The following is a 20883-nucleotide window of genomic DNA, read 5'->3' as shown; positions in this document are numbered from 1 at the left end:
GCCAGACCAGACCAATACTGCCACACTGTGACTGGAGAACACCGCCACACCAGACCTGACCAATACCGCCATACTATGACTGGATAACACTGCCATACCAGACCTGACCAATACTGCCATACTGTGACTGGATAACACCCCCACACCAGACCTGACCAATACCGCCATACTGTGACTGGATAACACCACTATACCAGACCTGACCAATACCACCACACTGTGACTCGAGAACACTGCCACACCAGACCTGTCCAATACCGCCATACTGTGACTGGATAACACCGCCATACCAGACCTGACCAATACCGACACACTGTGACTGAATAACACTGCCATACGCGTAAATACGACCCTGCAGGTATACAGGACACTACAGGTATACAGGACCCCAAAACTATACACTACAGGTGCACGGGACCTCCACAAACTATATACTACAGGTATACAGGACCCCAAACTTTATACTACAGGTATACAGGACCCCTAAACTATACACTACAGGTATACAGGACCTCCACCAACTATATACTTCAGGTATACAGGACCTCCACCAACTATATACTACAGGTATAAAGGACCCCAAACTATACACTCCAGGTATACAGGACCCCAAAACTATACACTACAGGTATACAGGAACTCCACCAACTATATACTACAGGTATATAGGGCCCCAAACTATACACTACAGGTATACAGGACCTCAAAACTATACATTACAGGAATACAGGACCTACACCAACTCTATAATACAGGTATACAACACCTTCACCAACTCTATACTACAGGTATACAGGACCCCAAAGCTATATACTACAGGTATACAGGAACTCCACCAACTATATACTACAGTTATATAGGACCCTAAACTATACACTACAGGTATACAGGACCTCCACCAACTTTATACTACAGTTATACAGGACCCTCAAACTATGCACTACAGGTATACAGGACCCCCGAACTATATACTACAGGTATACAAGACCTCCACCAATTATGCACTACAGGTATCCAGGACCCTCAAACTATAAACTACAGGTATACAAGACCTCCACCAACTATACATTACAGGTACACAGCACCAACTATATATTACAGGTATACAGGACCCCCGAACTATACAGTACAGGTATACAGGACCTTTACCAACTGTACACTGCAGGTATACAGGACCTCCCTCAACTATACACTACAGGTATAAAGCCCCCCCAACTATACACTATAGGTATACAGCCCCCCAACTATGCACTACAGATATGCGAGACCCCTAAAAAGTATACATTGTGGGTATACAGAACCCCTCCAACTATGCACTACAGGTAAACTTTAATTCTACTGATTAACTCAGATGAAACAATACCTTTAGCTTGGCCTCCTGGGCACCTTAGAACAAATCTAATTAACACACTGACACTATATACCCGGGCAGCGCCAGGTACATTTTCTAGTAATAATAATAATAATAATAATAATAATACTGGCAAAGCTCTATGTGATGTACTATACAAAAAATAAACTTACCCTTCTTTGGTTCCGTTTTTTCTTTCAGTTTTTTGACTGCTGTTTAAAAAGAAAAAATATAAGTGTGGTTTGCTCTTTTAAAACATACTGTACATAGAAAATGGGCAGAAACAGATGCAATGATGCTACTTAGGTATATAGGTATTATCAAGAGAAATAATATGCTTATAATGATATAAAAAATAATGATGACTGTTTCGCTTCAGTGCAGAGGAGGGGACTGCACAGCTACTGACACAGGTTGGTTCACCTACTGTAATGTCTGCTCTAATGATAACATGCATTAGAATAGACATTAGGTGAATGTAGTATGGCTAATGCTGCATGCAGTAGGGTTAGCAATATCTAGTGTTGGGACAATGACTTTTTAGGTTCTTCAGTTCCCAGCACAGCCACTGGGGCCGTGTCACACATTGGTGGGCATTCACACTTTCTGTGCATAGTCTGTAAATATGAGAGATGTACTACGAGTTTGGGGCTCCCAGCATCATTATTCATTATGATGTTGGATGCTATGAAATTGTTTAAATATTTGTGCTACTGTACTGTATAGGCTAATACTACATTTAGCTTACACAGATTACTGCTAGCAAAATGTCTGGATTTGGTGACTGCCATTTTGGCGCCAAAACACATGGCTTGTATATTCACTCCAAAATTACAAACATCCAAAAAGATGGACGTAAAACTGGCTAAATGTTAAGTAGTTGTCATACATACATACATACATACATACATACCTTTCTTTTTCTCGGCTTTCTCTTTTTTCAGTGTTTTCAATGGCAACGCTAAAACATATTTTTGAAATATCACATTACTTTTTAAACCAAATAACTGTGCTTTAAACCATTAAACATGTGCATTTTTAGCTGTAAAGTTCATTAGGTAATATAGAAGTTCCAGAAATCTTAAAGTTAAAGGGGGAAATTTACCCACCCCATACCTGGTATACGTTGGTAAAAAGGTCACAGATTTTTTTCACAAACCAACCCTGTTTGCCCAATTGGTGGGCAGAGGGACGTAGCAAGACACGAAGGGTGAGTGCCCTTGCCCTACCTCTGATTGCAGGTGTAAATCATGGTGAAAGGCTAAACCAGCTCCATAATGCGATGAAAGGTTGACGCCTCTCAGTAAATCCAGCATGGGGTTATTGGTTTGAATGATTTGTTATTTCATGTTATTGATTTGAATGAATAAATTCGGTGACAAATAATTAAAAAACAACTTATCAAAATAGGTTGTTTAAATGAACTTCCGTTTTTGAGGGCGTTCACACATTCCGTAAATATAGTCTGTGCACGGATGGTGTACTACTGACCAGAATCATGGACCAACAGGCATCAAGTATCATTATGATGCCGGTAGCCGTGTTGCTGTACACTAGCATGAGCATTTAAACTGGTTCGGAGCTCTCGGCATCATAATGATATATGTTGCTGGGAGATATGTAAATCCGTTAAGTAGCAAATGTTCCATGCACAGACCGTATTACGGGAACGAGTGAATACCCCCATACACTCTCAATAGGAAATGAAAAGGAGAATGACACAGATGTAGACATACAGTATAATTGAAAGAACACAAAGGGTGGAGTGTACAAGGCAAACAGTGCAGACCTCATGTCAAACATTAAAAGAGATTTCCAGGCAAAGTAGATCGATGATCTATCCAATAAGAGATTTGTATGTTAATTTGGCGCTCACACTACTATGAACCTATTCCACAGGCCGATCAATAATGTAAATGAGCGCCGATCTGCTAGATCGGCGCTCATTTACTGGGCCTATTCCACGGCCCAATGATCGTTTAGCGAGGGCTGCAGGGACATCGTTACCGATGTCCTTGCAGCCCTTCCAGCATACATTACCTAGCAGGGCTTCTCCTTCAATCACTGGCTGCGGCGGTCCAGATCTGTGATTGGCTGAGCATTCTGACAGCTCAGGCAGGCGGCACCGAAGCTGCTGCTGCGCGTGGTACCGGGATGAAGACGGAGCGAAGAAGAAGCCCTGCTAGGTAATGTATGGTGCTGCTTGAATCGTCAGTCGTCCGGCGCGCATCGCTATTCCACACAGAAATGCGCGGTGGGTGACAGATGATTTTAGGTTTGATGACACGATCATTGGCTGATCGTTTTCTCTATTCCACCAAGCGATAATCGGCCAAATTGGGCCGATACGGCTGATTATCGCTCTATGGATTAGGCCCCTAAGGGGACGACACTACAAAGGAAAAGCTGAAGAGGGCACTACATACATTTTTGATGTAGTATGCCTGCAGAGTATTTTGCAGCGGGTAACAAATTGTTATATTTGTAACTGTAGTGTGAACTTCATTGCTATGTTCTGCTTTATTTTTCAAAACACAATAACATTTTAAAGCTACACATGACTTAAAGGGGTTGTCCAGAATTAGTAAGGCATGACTGCTTTCCTTTATAAACAGCGAAATAGATCCATGGGTTGTGTCTGGTATTGTGCCTAGGTTCAATTAAAATAAATGAGACTCAGGTGTCACCTCATATAGAACCTGTGTTGTACTTTTTTTTTGGAAGACAGCAGACATTTTTTTTTAAATCCTGGAAAAAACTTTATTTTCATCCCATTAGATTTATCTGATTTGGAACCATTAAAATTCCCAAATAACACATATGCACAAGTTTATATAGCATAACTCATTACCTTTTTTAGGCTTTTCTAGTTCTTCTTCATGTTTTTTAATTGGTGTTTCTGAAAACAAACAAACAAACAAACAAAAAAGACATTCAATTAGACAGGATGTTGCCTATTAACCCCTTGCCACCGCAGCCTGTTTTCGCCTTCATGCCCAGGGCCTATTTTTCAAATCTGGCAAATTTTAACTATCACGGTTATTCTAAGATAGTTTTAAATGACATATTCATCTTTATGTTTGTGGTATACTTTGGTTGATACATTCAGTAGTTTTTTGTAAACAACACAACATTTGCGCAAACATTTGAAAAAATTAAGTTTCTTTATATTCAGAAAGATTCTCACATGAACTTATTATTACTGCAACATCTACAACATGTCTACTTTATGGTGACGTCATTTGGTGAATGTCCTTTTTACTTTTTAGGATGTTAGAGGGCTTTAAAATTTTGCAGCGATTTTTCTAATTTTCAAGAAAATTTTAAATTCTGATTTTATAAGGGACCAGTTCAGTTCTGAAGAGGATTTGTGGAGCCTGTATGTTAGTTATCCCCATAAATCCCTTCACTGTAAAAACTGCACCCCTCAAATAATTCAAAGTAGCGTTTTATAAGTTTATGAACCCTCTGGGTGTTTTGCAGAAATTTAAAGGAGAAGTCCGGCCAGAATTATTTTTTTATATTTTATTACTTATGTAAAGTTATACAATTTTCTAATGTACATTAATTGGGAAATGCTCATATACTGCTATTTCCCTTAATTTAGTGTATCAGGAAGTGTTAGAATTATCTCTGAAGCAGTGACGTCACGACGAAAGGTGTAATTCCTATGGAGTATCCAGCAGGGGGCGCTCTATATATAGAAGTCAATGAGTACTATTGACTTCTATATATAGTGCACCCCTGCTGGACACTCCATAGGAATTACAGTGTATGTAATGTAATGTTATGCACTGTACTTTTGTGACTTCATGAATACATTTATGGAATACTTTGGGGAGCAAGTGTCCTTGCTCCCCCAAAGTATCCCATAAATGTATTCAATGAATACATTTGCTGGGCACCGAGCAGGGAGGGAGAGAGGTGCCATCTACCTCCCCCCTCCCTGCTCGGTGCTGGGAACATATACAAAGTACTACTCCCCCATTATCTGCAGATAATGGGGGAGTAGTACCTTTTGCTATCCCTATCACCGCCCGCTCCGTCGCCACTGCCGCTCACACAGGGGCTGCTTTTCATGCCCCCCGCCGCTCCCCCTCCTCCTCCCGGCATCAAACGTACTATTGCGCCGCTGATTCCCCGCTGCCCGCGCCGCTCGTCACTATCTGGCCGGCCGCTGACAACCGCCCGCCCGTTCACCCGCCCTTTCGCACGCTCCGTTCCTCACACTATCTGGCCGCCGCTCTCTGCTCTTGCATGCCGGCCGCGTCAGCCCGCCCCCACCCCGGCCAGGAGCACAGCGCTTCCTGGTGTCCCCGGCCGGGGTGGGGGTGGGCTGAGGAACAGGGCTTGCGAACGGGTGAGCGGACAAGCGAGCGAGCAAGCGGGTGGGTAGTGAGAAGCGGCGCAGGCAGTGGGGAATCAGCGGCGCGATAGTAAGTTTAATGCCAGGAGGAGGAGGGGGAGCGGCGGGGGGCATGAAAAGCAGCCCCTGTGTGAGCGGCGGCAGCGGAGCGGGCGGTGATAGGGATAGCAAAAGGTACTACTCCCCCATTATCTGCAGATAATGGGGGAGTAGTACTTTGTATATGTGCCCAGCACCGAGCAGGGAGGGGGGAGGTAGATGGCACCTCTATCCCTCCCTGCTCGGTGCCCAGCAAATGTATTCATTGAATACATTTATGGGATACTTTGGGGAGCAAGGACACTTGCTCCCCAAAGTATTCCATAAATGTATTCATGAAGTCACAAAAGTACAGTGCATAACATTACATTACATACACTGTAATTCCTATGGAGTGTCCAGCAGGGGCGCACTATATATAGAAGTCAATGGTACTCATTGACTTCTATATATAGAGAGCCCCCTGCTGGACACTCCATAGGAATTACACCTTTCGTCGTGACGTCACTGCTTCAGAGATAATTCTAACACTTCCTGATACACTAAATTAAGGGAAATAGCAGTATATGAGCATTTCCCATAATTAATGTACATTAGAAAATTGTATAACTTTCCATAAGTAATAACATATAAAAAAATAATTTTGGCCGGACTTCTCCTTTAAGCAATTGGAGGGGAAATTTAAAATTCTCTTTTTTTTTGGCAGATATTCCATAGCCATAGGCTGTATTCCAGTTTTCTAGGCGGTCCTCGGGCTGTAACCACCCTCTCCACGGAGCGGGCAGACATCAGGAATCAGAAGCCGGGAGTTCAGGTTTATACAAACCCAAACCTTGGCCGGTTCGCTCATCCCTAACTATTATCTGCTCAGTGTCTGACATGCCGACAAAAATATGAGATTTTTTATATTTTAATGTTATTCACTAATTTGATACATGGTTCTTGATAAATCCTTGTGTACTGAAAAGGACTGTAGACCGTACAAGGGCCAATTCAATTAGTAAATTCTTTGGACAGTTATGCAAAATTCAAGCTATTAAAAAATGCATACGTTACCTGCAGCAATATCATATAATGGATACAATGAAAGATTCAAGTCCCCTCCTAGTCGAGCAATTCCCTCTTGAAAGTTCTGTAGAGCTGCTAATATTTTTAGAAGAGTATTTGCTTGCTCTGAAAGTATAAGAACATACTTGTTATTGTAGGCTAGCATTATTACCATCTGACATGTCTGGATAATGGAAATTTAAAGTGCCACTGTCGTTATAACTTTCAAAATCTAAATCAACAGTAGATGTGATATAAAGCAAGTTTGCAATTTACATTCATTATTTTTTGTTGTTGTTATCATGCTGTAAAACAAAGCTGAACTTACCAGAAATCCAAGTCCAGTTTCCTGAAGGCAGATTTTTTGCCTTGTGCTGGTTAAAAAAAAAACAGACTAAACCCAGAATTTCCAGACAGTACAGAGAGTCACAGCTCAATGTGTCCATCAATCACATGACTGCCATCTCTCTGTGAGCGCTCAGATGGCCTGGGATACACAGGACTCCCTGTTCTATGACTGTATCAGAATGAATGTAAATTGCAAACCTGCTTTATATCACATCTACTTTTGGTTTAGATTTTGAAAATTATAACAATAGTGACACAAAGCATTTTTAGTGCACTTTATGGCTATGTTCACAAAATGTTTTTCTGGTCCGTTTAACCTCTTAAGGACATATGCTGTACCCGTACGGCATATGTCCAGAAGAGGAGTTCAGAGGGGGGGGGGGGGCGCACCGCGACCCCGCTCTAAACTGCCGAGATCCTGAATGCTATCTGAAGCAAGGGACCACGGATATTAGCGGGAGCGGGCCAGTCACCGCTCCGGCTAATTAAGACTGTTAGATGCAGCTGTCAAACATGACAGCTGCATGTAACTGTCTTAAATGCAGCCCATCCCTGGTGTCTAGTGTCGGGATCCCCCTACCGCGCAATGCGATTGCGGAGGGGGGGATCCCATGCTCTTACTGGGCCTCGGCGTCGGAATGGCACTGATCCCGGCTCGGTATACTTTTGCAATGATCTGCAGCAGACCATAGCAATAGAGCACCGATCTGATGGATCGGTGCTATGTTATACAGCTACACTGATCTCTATGAGATATTTTGAGTCTGAAATAACGTTGTTTAGATGTCTGGCCTCCCCTTTAGTTTGGGGTTACTGATTGCCCTTTGGGTGTGTCCTAATTGAAAAGTCCATTGAATTTAATAGTAAAAACTGAGAAAGAACGGTGGAAAAAGAAAAACTGTGAGTTAACAAGTAATAAAAAACGTCCGCTGTTTGCAAAAGAAGTCCGAAAATAATGATAAACGGACGTTATTTTAAATATGAAAATCGGCTGCCTTTTCAATATTTTTGACGTTGTGTGAACATAGCCTAAGCGCAAAGACCTGCCAAAGTGCTAAAATTGTGCAATTTTGGTCACATTAAATCCAGAAACATTGAAATGAATAGAGATAAAAAAGATTGCATATACTCAATCAAGGTACTGATAGAAAGAACACATCATGGCGCAAAAAATGACATATCAGACAGCCCCATAGACCAAAGGATAAAAGCGTTATAAGCATGGGAATAGAGCAATTTTAAGGACCGTCGTTTTTCTGTAGAAGGTTTTATTTTTTTTTTAAGCCATCAAATAAAATAAAAGTTATGTTTCTGTTTCTGACCTGTTTCTGCATATAAAGTTTTCTGCTCTTCTTTCACCAGTGGAGCCACTACGGAAAATAAAACAGAAATAATATTGGGTACAATGTAAACACAATTATGTCTACAGTTTTCTTTAATAATATTTAAATTGACCTTGAGGGAACTAACTTCCTCCTTATCTACAGTTGTGTGCAAAATTATTTTCTGTACAAGTTCACAAGAAACTCAAGCTGTTCGAAAGAGAGGTGTCAGGAAATCTACTATTAATGTCCAAAACTCTGCATTATCTCTATCCTCCTGATATCTGTCTTTGGTCCTATAGAAATTGCGTCAGATTCCGTTTTAGCCTAGAGAGGAAAATCCTTTATCTTATCTGTCTCGGAGTCCACAGAACCTTATGCAAGAGGAGATCAGAGTACTGAGCACACTAAAGATTGATCTCTCCCTTGTCATAAAGACAATGGACAAGGGAGGGACCATTGCGCCAATGGACAGGAATAACTATAAGAGGATCTAGCTGACAGGGAATGCTATAAGTGAAGACCCCATGGGAAAATTTATAGGGGAATTATTCTGCAGACATTACTGATCAATATAATTAGAAATAAGAGTAGAACTAAGTACGAAAAAGACATTTATATCTTCTGCACAGAAAACTAAATGGGCAACCATCGAAGGGTATGGACCTTTTCTAATCTTCTGATTTATTACAAAGTCATTCAGAGGTTTTCTCAAAAAAGGAAAATATGTGGCATGCTCCACACGTGTCAGATGTGGAGGTTTTTTTTTTTTTTTTTCCCTAGAAGCCATGGACATTTCCCACAAAACCTTTATGGCTGAACACAAAGGCTAGTTGTTTACAAAGTAAAAAAAAAAAATTGTGTTGGTGTGGCTTTAATTCTGCACATTAACATGGACCTCAAAACTGTCAATCATTTTTCTTTGGCAGTGACAACTTTGTCTACACACTAAGGCTAGGTTCACACTATGTAACTGTGCGGCTGTATTTGCGGCTGTAATTGTGCGGCGGTATTTTTGGTGGTTCATGCGTACGCTGGAAAGTATAGGATATACGGCTGCACAGTGCACACTATGTATGAATCTACGGCCCGATCGTAAACGGACCCGTAAAAAATGAACAAGACCATTGTTTGCGGCTGTAAACGCGGCCGTGGATTGACAGGCGGTCCGTACGGAGTACTTCAAAAATAGCCGGCAATGATGCCGAATGCCGATGCCTCTAATAGTTAATACATTAAATTAATAAAACACATTTTCTTTGTAATAAAGTCCCTTTCGTTGTTCAATAATTTAATTCTAACGAATCCATCATTTTGCAATTAAATATACTGTTAAAATAAATATATATATAAATAAATGTATATTTATATATATATTTATTTTTTGACAGTATATTTAATTGCACAATGATGGATTCGTTAGAATTAAATTATTGAACAACGAAACTGAATTTATTTAATCGAAAATGTGTTTTATTAATTAAATATTAATTAGTACAGGAAGCTCCATAAGCCGTTAATTCATATTGCCGGCAAAAGAGCATTCTGTACTAATCATCACTTTACTTTAATGAAAACATCAAATGTTTCTTCTAATTATGTTATCACAATAGCATTATTAGAAGAAACATTTAGAATTATATGTGCGCTCAGCTGATTGGCAGATGGGCTGAGCGCACATATAAAGAGCCGGTCCGCAGTACAGTGACTTCATTGTGCTGCGGACCAGCGAAGAGGACACATCGGGGTGAGTATAGAGCTCTCCCCACCCCCTCCCTAGCACTGCACCCCTCCCAGCAAGGAAGGGGGGGTCAGTTAACCCCTTCCTTGCTGGGATGGGTGCAGTCCAGGCCCGGACTGGTAATCTGGCAAGGCGGGCAAATGCCCGCTGGGCTGGCCAGATTACCAGCCCGGGGGCCGCACAATGGAAAAAAAAATAAATTAAAAAATCACCGCTGCGGCCCGCTCCTGACGTGCTCCTCCAATCCAATCAATGTGGGGCCGATGCGGCCGGCCGCATCGGCCCCTCGTTGATTGCAGGAGCACGTCAGGAGCGGGCCAGCCGGGTCGAGGTGAGCGGGCTGTGGTTGCGGGAGGGGGCTGCAGTGGCGTGTCTCCGCCGCGCCTGATCCCCCCCCCCCACCAAGTGCCGAGGGCCGCAGACGTGCCGCGCGCAGGCACGTCTGCAGCCACCTCCACCAGGCCCCCAGCGGTGACGTCACTTCCCTGACGCGCCGCTGAGGACCTGGAGAAGAGAGAGGAGAGCCGCCGCCGCCGTGGACCGAAGATCCAGCCGAGGAAGAAGCTGCTGGGGATCGAGGTGAGGTGAGAATGTTTTTTTTTTTTTTAACCCCTTCATATGTGGCCATATGGGGGGGGGGGGCTATTCTATATGGGAGGGGGATGCAGGGGGGCTATTCTATATAGGAGGGGGATGCAGGGGGCTATTCTATATAGGAGGGGGATGCAGGGGGCTATTCTATATAGGAGGGGGATGCAGGGGGCTATTCTATATAGGAGGGGGATGCAGGGGGGCTATTCTATATAGGAGGGGGATGCAGGGGGGGGCTATTCTATATGGGGGGATGCAGGGGGGGCTATTCTATATAGGAGGGGGATGCAGGGGGCTATTCTATATGGGGGGATGCAGGGGGCTATTCTATATAGGAGGGGGATGCAGGGGGGGGGGCTATTCTATATAGGAGGGGGATGCAGGGGGCTATTCTATATAGGAGGGGGATGCAGGGGGCTATTCTATATAGGAGGGGGATGCAGGGGGGCTATTCTATATTGGGGGATGCAGGGGGCTATTCTATATGGGGGGATGCAGGGGGGGGCTATTCTATATAGGAGGGGGATGCAGGGGGGGGCTATTCTATATAGGAGGGGATGCAGGGGGCTATTCTATATAGGAGGGGGATGCAGGGGGCTATTCTATATAGGAGGGGGATGCAGGGGGGGGGGGCTATTCTATATAGGAGGGGGATGCAGGGGGGGGCTATTCTATATGGCAGGGGGATGCAGGGGGCTATTCTATATAGGAGGGGGATGCAGGGGGGCTATTCTATACAGGAGGGGGTGCAGGGGGCTATTCTATATGGGAGGGGGATGCAGGGGGGCTATTCTATATGGGGGGGGTGCAGGGGGCTATTCTATATGGGAGGGGGATGCAGGGGGCTATTCTATATAGGAGGGGGATGCAGGGGGCTATTCTATATAGGAGGGGGATGCAGGGGGCTATTCTATATGGGAGGGGGATGCAGGGGGCTATTCTATATGGGAGGGGGATGCAGGGGGGCTATTCTATATGGGGGGATGCAGGGGGGGCTATTCTATATGGGAGGGGGTGCAGGGGGCTATTCTATATGGGAGGGGGATGCAGGGGGCTATTCTATATAGGAGGGGGATGCAGGGGGCTATTCTATATAGGAGGGGGATGCAGGGGGCTATTCTATATAGGAGGGGGATGCAGGGGGCTATTCTATATGGGAGGGGGATGCAGGGGGGCTATTCTATATGGGAGGGGGATGCAGGGGGGCTATTCTATATGGGGGGATGCAGGGGGGGCTATTCTATATAGGAGGGGGATGCAGGGGGGGCTATTCTATATAGGAGGGGGATGCAGGGGGCTATTCTATATAGGGAGGGGGATGCAGGGGGCTATTCTATATAGGAGGGGGATGCAGGGGGCTATTCTATATGGGAGGAGAATGCAGGGGGCTATTCTATATTGGGGGGATGTAGGGGGGCTATTCTATATTGGGGGGATGCAGGGGGGCTATTCTATATGGGAGGAGGATGCAGGGGGGCTATTCTATATGGGAGGAGGATGCAGGGGGCTATTCTATATTGGGGGGATGCAGGGGGGCTATTCTATATGGGAGGAGGATGCAGGGGGCTATTCTATATTGGGGGGATGCAGGGGGCTATTCTATATTGGGGATTCAGGGGGGCTATTCTATATAGGGGGATGCAGGGGGGCTATTCTATATAGGGGGATGCAGGGGGGGCTATTCTATATGGCGTGATGCACGGGGGGGGCTATTCTATATGGGGGAATGTACAGGGGGTGCTATTTTATATGGGGGGATGTACAGGAGGGGGCTATTCTATATGAGGGGATGCGGGGGGGGGGGCTATTCTATATTGCGGGATGCAGGGGGGCTATTCTATATGGCGGGATGCAGGGGGGGGGGCTATTCTATATGGGGGATGCAGGGGGGGCTATTCTATATGGGGGATGCAGGGGGGGCTATTCTATATGGGGGAATGTACAGGGTAGGCTATTTTATATGGGGGGATGTACAGGAGGGGGGGCTATTCTATATGAGGGGATGCAGGGGGGCTATTCTTTATGAGGGGATGCAGGGGGGCTATTCTATATGGGGGATGTACAGCAGGGGGGCTATTCTATATGGAGGGATGTACAGCAGGGGGGGGTATTCTATTTGGGGGGATGTATAGAGGAAGATGTTGCTGGAGCATGAGGCCTAATATGTCTGTCTGGCAGATCCCGTGGAGAGGAGTCTTGGCCAGAGAAGCCTTCATGATGGCCGGAGCCAGATGGAGAAGAAAAGGAAAAGTGGACGTCTCTTCATGCAGAGAAGACGCCTACTGTGAGTGACAGGATGTAATTGCACTATATCACTAAAGGTCCGTTTACACAGAAAGATTATCTGACAGATTATTTGCCAAAGATTTGAAGCCAAAGCCAGGAATGGATTTAAAAAGAGGAAAAATCTCAGGCTTTCCTTTATGACCTGATGTCTGTTTATAGTCTGTTTCTGGCTTTGGCTTCAAATCTTTGGCAGATAATCTTTCTGTTTAAATAGACCCTTATAAGGTCTTCAGAACATTTATACAGCTGGGATCTACCTCAGTATCAGGGGTGTCAAACCTGTCCCTCCAGGTGTTGCAAAACTACAATTCCCATCATGCTTTAGCTGTCTAGGCATGATGGGATCTGTAGTTTTGTAACAGCTGGAGGGGCTGAGTGTGACACCCGTGTTCTATGGTCACTGTTCTGGGAGAATATTGGTCTTTATATAGTGGCTGTTATTTGGTGCCAGTATAGTGGTATTATCCAGTCACTGTATGCTGCGGGTAGAGGGCATGGTGTGATGGTATTACTCGTATTATTGGTAATATTAGTGTTGTATATAGTGGATTATATTCAGTCACAGTATAGCGGTATTAGTCATTATGTGGTGGTAATGGCCGTGCTCATGGTGTGGTGATATTATTTGTTACTTATATACTGGTAGTATTGGAATATTGGTGGGTTTGCTTAATAACAGTATAGCAGTAAGGTGTACAGTATGGTGATAATATTTGCTTCCTGGTGTTATTAACTATGACAGTATTATCATGCACAGAAAATTCTTACCTACATTACCATTATATATACTAAAATTTGTCCTGGGGCCCTACTTATACGATAGATAGATAGATAGATAGATAGATAGATAGATAGATAGATAGATATCCAGTAGGAAATATCTATCTAGCAGCTTATTATGTAGCTTTGATTACACATGAGATCACAACCATTAAAACCTTACTACTTATACCACCATTATATGATGTGCAGACATAGTCAGGATAAAAGGGATTTTAAAAATATAGTAACTTTTCTCCAAAAACAGCACCACCCTGTCCTCAGTGTATGGTTATTACAACTTGGCTTCATTCACTTCAATGAAACTGAGCTGCAATACCTCACACAAACTGAAGAAGAGTGTGGCGCTGTTTCTGGGAGAAGGTGGCCATGTTTTTCTCCTTTAAAGAGAATCTAGGTCTAGGGCTGTAGATCTCAGCAGACAGGTGTGAGGGAGATATCACTGACAGGACCTTTAGTCCAGTGTAAACTTATATAATTGTCCTTTTCATTTCCAACTAAAGTTTCACAACAGCAGCTGCAGCAGCACTAACCTATATGTCCATCAGTCAGAGCAAGAAGGGGCGGGGCAGAAGGTGCTGCTGTGGCTCCACCTCTGTGACACTTCAGCTGGTAATGAAAAGAATGATTATAGAGGTTTACACTGGACTAAAGGTCCAGTCCCTGATCTGTACGCTGGGATCTACAGCTGTGTACCTGGTATAGACACCACAGGTTCCCTTTAAGGGAACATTCATACCTAATCCAATGCGGATTTGATGCTTCTGATTTAATCAGTTGAAATGAGTGCATAAATATGCTGCATCAAATCCACAGCAGATTATGTTATATCATTACTTTTAGGTGCTGATGGTGGGGTTCACATGTTTAAGGGAGTAGTGGGGGACACGGCAAAATGAAGCAGAATTTGCTACAGCGCATATTTTACACGGATATCCATGATATGGTATGTGGGCTGCTGGGGTCTGATTGCCAGGGCTGATTTTAAGTCCCAGTCCGGCCCTGGTGCAGTCTGACATCAGTCTGGCCCCCAAGGGGTTAAGGGAGATGCAATACATCCTCCCTTAACCCCTTGGGGGCCAGACTGTAAGCAGCGATCTGTAAAGATGCTGCATACTGTAAGGAGCACAACACCGCTCACAATGATGGGTGTTGTGCTCCTGTTTGTGTGTTTTTTGTGTGTTTCTCCCTTTATGTTTTTCAGATATCGGTATCCTGGGGATTACGTCGGATTCCGTGGACTACGTCGATGACCAGCGTTTTTTGTTTTTTTTTTTTTTTATAAAATGGTCAATGAGGGGTGTGGGGGTGTTTTTATTTGAAAAAATTTTTTAACTTGTGTCTTGTCTTTATTTCTTTACTTTATAGACTTAGTAGTGGAAGCCGTCTAATAGACGGAATCCATTACTAAGTTGGGGCCTAGTGTTAGCCGGTATAAAATGGCTAACACTAACCCCCCATTATTACCCCAGTACCCAATGCCACCAGGGGTACTGGGAAGAGCCGGGTGCCAGTGGTCCCAGAGCGTCAAAATTGGCGCTCCTGGACCGGGCGGCAGCAGGCTGGTAAGATTTAGGTTGGGGAGGGCCTAAACCAATGGCTCTTCCCACCCTGGTGTTACCAGGCTGCTGTCGTTTGGTTTTTAACCCGGCTGGTTATAAAAATAGGGGGGACCCTATGCGTTTTTTTTTTAATAAATAAATAATAAAAAAAACCGCATAGGGTCCCCCTTATTTTTATATAAAAACACCCCCACACCCCTCATTGACCATTTTATTAAAAAAAAAAAAAAAAAGTTGGTCATCGACGTAGTCCAGGGAATCCGACGTAATCCCCAGGATACCGATATCTGAAACACAAAAAGGGAGAAACACACAAAAAACACACAAACAGGAGCACAACACCCATCATTGTGAGCGGTGTTGTGCTCCTTACAGTATGCAGCATCTTTACAGATCGCTGCTTACAGTCTGGCCCCCAAGGGGTTAAGGGAGGATGTATTGCATCCCTCTTAACCCCCTGGGGGCCAGACTGATGTCAGACTGCACCCATCCCAGCAAGGAAGGGGTTAACTGACCCCCCTTCCTTGCTGGGAGGGGTGCAGTGCAGGGGAGGTGTTGGGGAGATCTGTATACTCACCCCGATGTGTCCTCTTCGCTGGTCCGCAGCACAATGAAGTCACTGTACTGCGGACCGGCTCTTTATATGTGCGCTGAGCCGATCAGCCAATCAGCTGAGCGCACATATAATTCTAAATGTTTCTTCTAATAATGCTATTGTGATAACATAATTAGAAGAAACATTTGATGTTTTCATTAAAGTAAAGTGATGATTAGTACAGAATGCTCTTTTGCCGGCAATATGAATTAACGGCTTATGGAGCTTCCTGTACTAATTTATATTTAATTAATAAAACACATTTTCGATTAAATAAATTCAGTTTCGTTGTTCAATAATTTAATTCTAACGAATCCATCATTTTGCAATTAAATATACTGTCAAAAAATAAATATATATATAAATATACATTTATTTATATATCTATTTATTTTAACAGTATATTTAATTGCAAAATGATGGATTAGTTTAAATTTAATTATTGAACAACGAAAGGGACTTTATTACAACGAAAATGTGTTTTTTTATTTATGAGAGACATCGGCATTAGTGCAGAGGATCGCAAACCCCGGTAATAGCAATTCATGTAAACTGTTTCCCTGCTTTCCCAGATGCATCCAGAGGTGTTTGCATCACTTTCTTAAGATTTTATTTGTTATTTTTAGTTGAACCAGATTTCCAAGTAAATGACCGTATGTTTTGAGCCGCATGTCTATTTTTTCCCACGGCCGTAGTTTCATCCGCACATTTACAGCCGCATAAAAAATACAGCCACACAGTTACATAGTGTGAACCTAGCCATAATGTGTGGGAAACACACCAAACAATTACTTTTTCTACACAAGTGTACAACTTTTATAGGCTATATCTGAAAGATAAGATTGATAAGAAAAACAAACGATCGCCCAGGCAGACTTCCACTCCCCGCAGCTCCCCCGACTCTTACGTGTTCCTCTTCACTCGCTGTCGGCGCATGTAAAAGCACCGGCAGTGGGCGGGGGAAAAAGGAGCAAACGAGCGCTGACCTGACATATACTGTTGTTCTGAAATACTGTAATATCCATATGTACGACAAAATAAGTTTGTATTTCTATGTGCTGTTGTATTCAGTTTGCAATAAACACATAGAGACACATGCATTAGGCCCCGTTCACACGTCCGTGTCAGTTTTTACTGTCAGGAAATCCTGATCAGGAGACCTCAAATGTCATCAGGAAAGTATCAGGATTTCCTGACAGTAATCCGTTTTTACCATCAGGAAACCATCAGGAAAAACCTTCAAGATTTCCTGATGAGAAAAAAAAATGGTCTAGTATGCCAACACACAGCCCCTAGTGTACCTGGATGGCCACAGGCTGCAGAACTACAACTCCCATCATGGCCTGCCAGCAGAGGCATGATGGGAGTTGTACTTCTGCAACCCGGATGGTCACAGGCTGCAGAACTACAACTCCCATCATGGCCTGCCAGCAGAGGCATGATGAGAAATGTACTTCTTCAACCTGGATGGCCACAGGCTGCAGAACTACAACTCCCATCATGGCCTGCCAGCAGAGGCATGATGAGAGATGTACTTCTGCAACCTGGATGGCCACAGGCTGCAGAACTACAACTCCCATCATGGCCTGCCAGCAGAGGCATGATGAGAGATGTACTTCTGCAACCTGGATGGTTCTGCTGTCTGTGGCCGGGGGGGAGGGGGGGTTGGTGGAAGCTGTCCAGCTGGATGGGTGGGTTGCAGTGGAAGCTGTCCGGCCCGGGGGGGCGGGGGGTGGTGGAAGCTGTCCGGTCCGGGGGGGGTGGGGGGGGGGGTTGGTGTTGATGGAAGCTGTCCGGCCCTGGGGGGGGGGGGCGCTGATGTCTGTGCGGGGGGGGGGGAAGTAGGGGTGCCAGTAGTGGTTGCGGGGGCCGGCGGGCTCTCACTTATCCGGAATCACGGGCACCTTCCTGATGTACATCAGGAAAGTGCCCGTGATTCCGGCGCTCCCATAGACTTCTATGGGGGCGTCCGGGCCGGAATTCCGGATAAAAATGGGACATGACCTATTTTTTCCGGATCTATTTTCCGGAACGGACACCCTTCCGGAAAACTACAGAAGGGTGTCCGTGACTAATTAAAGTGTATGGGTCCGGAAATCCGTCCGGATTTCCTGATAAGAAATCCGGATGTTTTTTCCGGACGTGTGAACGGGGCCTTACTGAGTTGTTGCCACTATTTTGGCTAATAATAAGTTTTTGTGCAAGGCATAAAAAAACTATGCAACATTTATAAAGGCATTTGCATTACTTTTATAGAGTTTGCGTTGGCTGCGTCATTTAATTATTTTATTTTTTGCACAGGCGGCGTGGTTTCATATTAGCTACTTTATAAGTCAGATTTATTATGTGAGATTTATCAGTTTTTGTGCACAAAATGAAGCTGTGTTACTCCACTCCTACTCCTGGTGTAGATGTTTTAGCCAAAAGTTGCAAACAAAAGATTCGTCAAGACCAGTGTGCCTACGAATACATTTTGCACAAGCTACATGGATTTTTACATGTGCTCCATGTACTCCATAATCTTTGTGCAGAGGACAAAGTTACTGTATGTTTTCAACATCTAATAAAAGTTAATAATGATGGCAAGTCAAAGCCTTCAAAACAAGGATATACTGAAACATTAAAAAGCTGAAAAAACAACATTATTTAACCATCAGGCAATGTTCACGCAGCGTTTTTTTTTAGACAAAAATGCAGCTGTATTCTGGTAATCATTGCCATAAATAATGATTGTTAATTACGGTCATAACTTCAGAAGTATTTTCACCTTAAAAAACTTTATGTGAACATGACCTCAAACTGAATAAACAATTAATATTTGTCTCCATTCTGAGTTTAAAAAAATTTAAAGAGAAAAAAACACTCACTTTTCTCTGTTTCAAGAGCCACTTTTGTAGTTTCTTTTTCTTCAATTTCTATGAATAAGGAATATAATAAACATGAATTTCTTATACCTAGAACTAGAGATTAACAAATTTACAGGAGGAAAGAAAGAAAGGGGGAGATTTATCAAAGGGTGTAAAATTTACACTGGTGCAAACTGCCCAAAGCAACCAATCACAGCTCAGCTTTCCTTTCAGCACTGCCTAAAGTTGAGCAGTGATTGGTTGCTGTGGGTAGTTTGCACCAGTCTAAATTTTACACCCTTTGATAAATCTCCCCGTAAGTGTTTTGTTCCTATCTGCATTCTGCTAATCAGGCTGCGGGGCTTTGGAATCTTTTCCGCTCTGTGCTGCTCCTTCTCGGGTGCTGGGAAGAGATGCATCCAGCCCTGGGAAACTGGGAGAAGTTTCCCAGGACTGGATCTATCTTTTCCCAACACCTGGGAGGAATGGCAAGGAGCAGAGCTGACTTCAAAGCGCCACAGCCTGATTAGCAGAATGCAGATAGGAACAAAACACTTACGGGGAGATTTATCAAAGGGTGTAAAATTTAGACTGGTGCAAACTGCCCACAGCAACCAATCACAGCTCAGCTTCCAGCTCTGGTGAAAGGAAAGTGGAGCTGTGATTGGTTGCTGTGGGCAGTTTGCACCAGTCTAAATTTTACACCCTTTGATAAATCTTCCCCTTTGTTTCTTTCCTACTGTAAATTTGCTCATCTCTACCTAAGACATCTCCAGTAGAAACACAATAGCCACTTTGAAGTATCGCTAGCAACTGCATTCTATGTACTCTACTGTAATAACCAATATTCAATGTGTATACAGATAAGTAAACCTAGTTGAATATATATAACTTTCATTTGATGTGTCAAGGTATAATTGTAATAATAGTATTTCTGGTTACCTTAAAACTACTAACTATACCTACAAAAATGCAGAACTCATATACTCTAAAATATATCAAAAACATAATAAAGAGAGAAAAACATGACAGCATCCATGGACTTTACAATAAAATATAATATTATCTTACCCAATTTTTACTAAACAATTACCACAGCCTATATTTGTCAATACATGATATATATGACATTATGTCAGCATGATTTGATGATTGGACAGCAACATTTAATGGGTTAAAGTACCTGGAGTAGAGGTTTCTCCACTCTGGTAGTTACAGCGGGAGATCAGCTGTCATACGGACAGCTGATCCCACTGTAAAACGCAGTATCAACAGTTACTAAGGGGTTAATTATTTAAAAAAAAAATTAATATAAAAAGTACAACTTTGTAGTAATTTTGTATGTCGTACAGCACAGCATTTATCACTTTCTTTTAATGAAAGCTTATGTACTTTTTATTGTTACCTTCAATTATTTCTTCTGGTTCTGGCTCAAGTTCCTTTACACATATTTCTAAAAGAGAAAATTAGAGAGTATTCTGAAGAGATGCAATTAATTTTATATTCTATCATATATTTTTGAGTTTAACAAAAAGGATAAAAACTAGCAAATGAAAAGAGCTCATAATAGCAAAGCCGATATAGCAATTGACATTGGTTATGATTATAAATGATTACCTTTAATTAATTCTTTTGGCTCTGGTTCATAATGCTTTATAGGTTCTTTAATAGAAGGTAAAAATAAATTGGAGGTTTGCCATTGAAGTATAAACCAATGAAATTTTTTCAACAAAAAGATTTCAGGAATAGAACGTTAAAGCGATTGAATTAAAGATGATGTACCACCAGGTACATCTTTTTTAACCTGAACTCACGGATCGATCGCTGCCGGCACGGGGAAGCCAATGCCGCGGTCCATTTTTCGGACCAAGGTCCGGTTCCCGTGTACATCGCCGTTTTATGCACCGGAACCGGATGGTGCTCAAGCACTGAAGGTAGGCCAGCCCGCCTCCAGTAGGAGGGAATTCCCTCCTCTGTATGGCGCGACTCCATTGATTCTAAGGGAGCCG

At 43.3% G+C, this 20883-nt stretch overlaps 1 protein-coding gene across 1 annotated transcript in view; it reads right to left on the bottom strand.

Moving 5' to 3' along the window:
• Positions 1-20883, bottom strand: part of LOC138795198 (titin homolog) — a 207060-nt gene that overhangs the window by 110815 nt on the left and 75362 nt on the right. Inside the window, exons 20-26 of the mRNA XM_069974193.1 lie at positions 20280-20327; positions 18896-18943; positions 8474-8521; positions 6813-6929; positions 4203-4250; positions 2265-2312; positions 1525-1563 (exon numbers count right to left, since the gene is read on the bottom strand). Coding sequence (XP_069830294.1) covers positions 1525-1563; positions 2265-2312; positions 4203-4250; positions 6813-6929; positions 8474-8521; positions 18896-18943; positions 20280-20327 — 396 coding nt within the window. The remainder of the gene's footprint in view (positions 1-1524; positions 1564-2264; positions 2313-4202; positions 4251-6812; positions 6930-8473; positions 8522-18895; positions 18944-20279; positions 20328-20883) is intronic.

The sequence above is a fragment of the Dendropsophus ebraccatus genome, chromosome 6, assembly GCF_027789765.1.
Source record: "Dendropsophus ebraccatus isolate aDenEbr1 chromosome 6, aDenEbr1.pat, whole genome shotgun sequence".
In the NCBI taxonomy this organism is placed as follows: Eukaryota; Metazoa; Chordata; class Amphibia; order Anura; family Hylidae; genus Dendropsophus; species Dendropsophus ebraccatus.
This window is presented reverse-complemented; position numbering and strand designations above follow the sequence as displayed.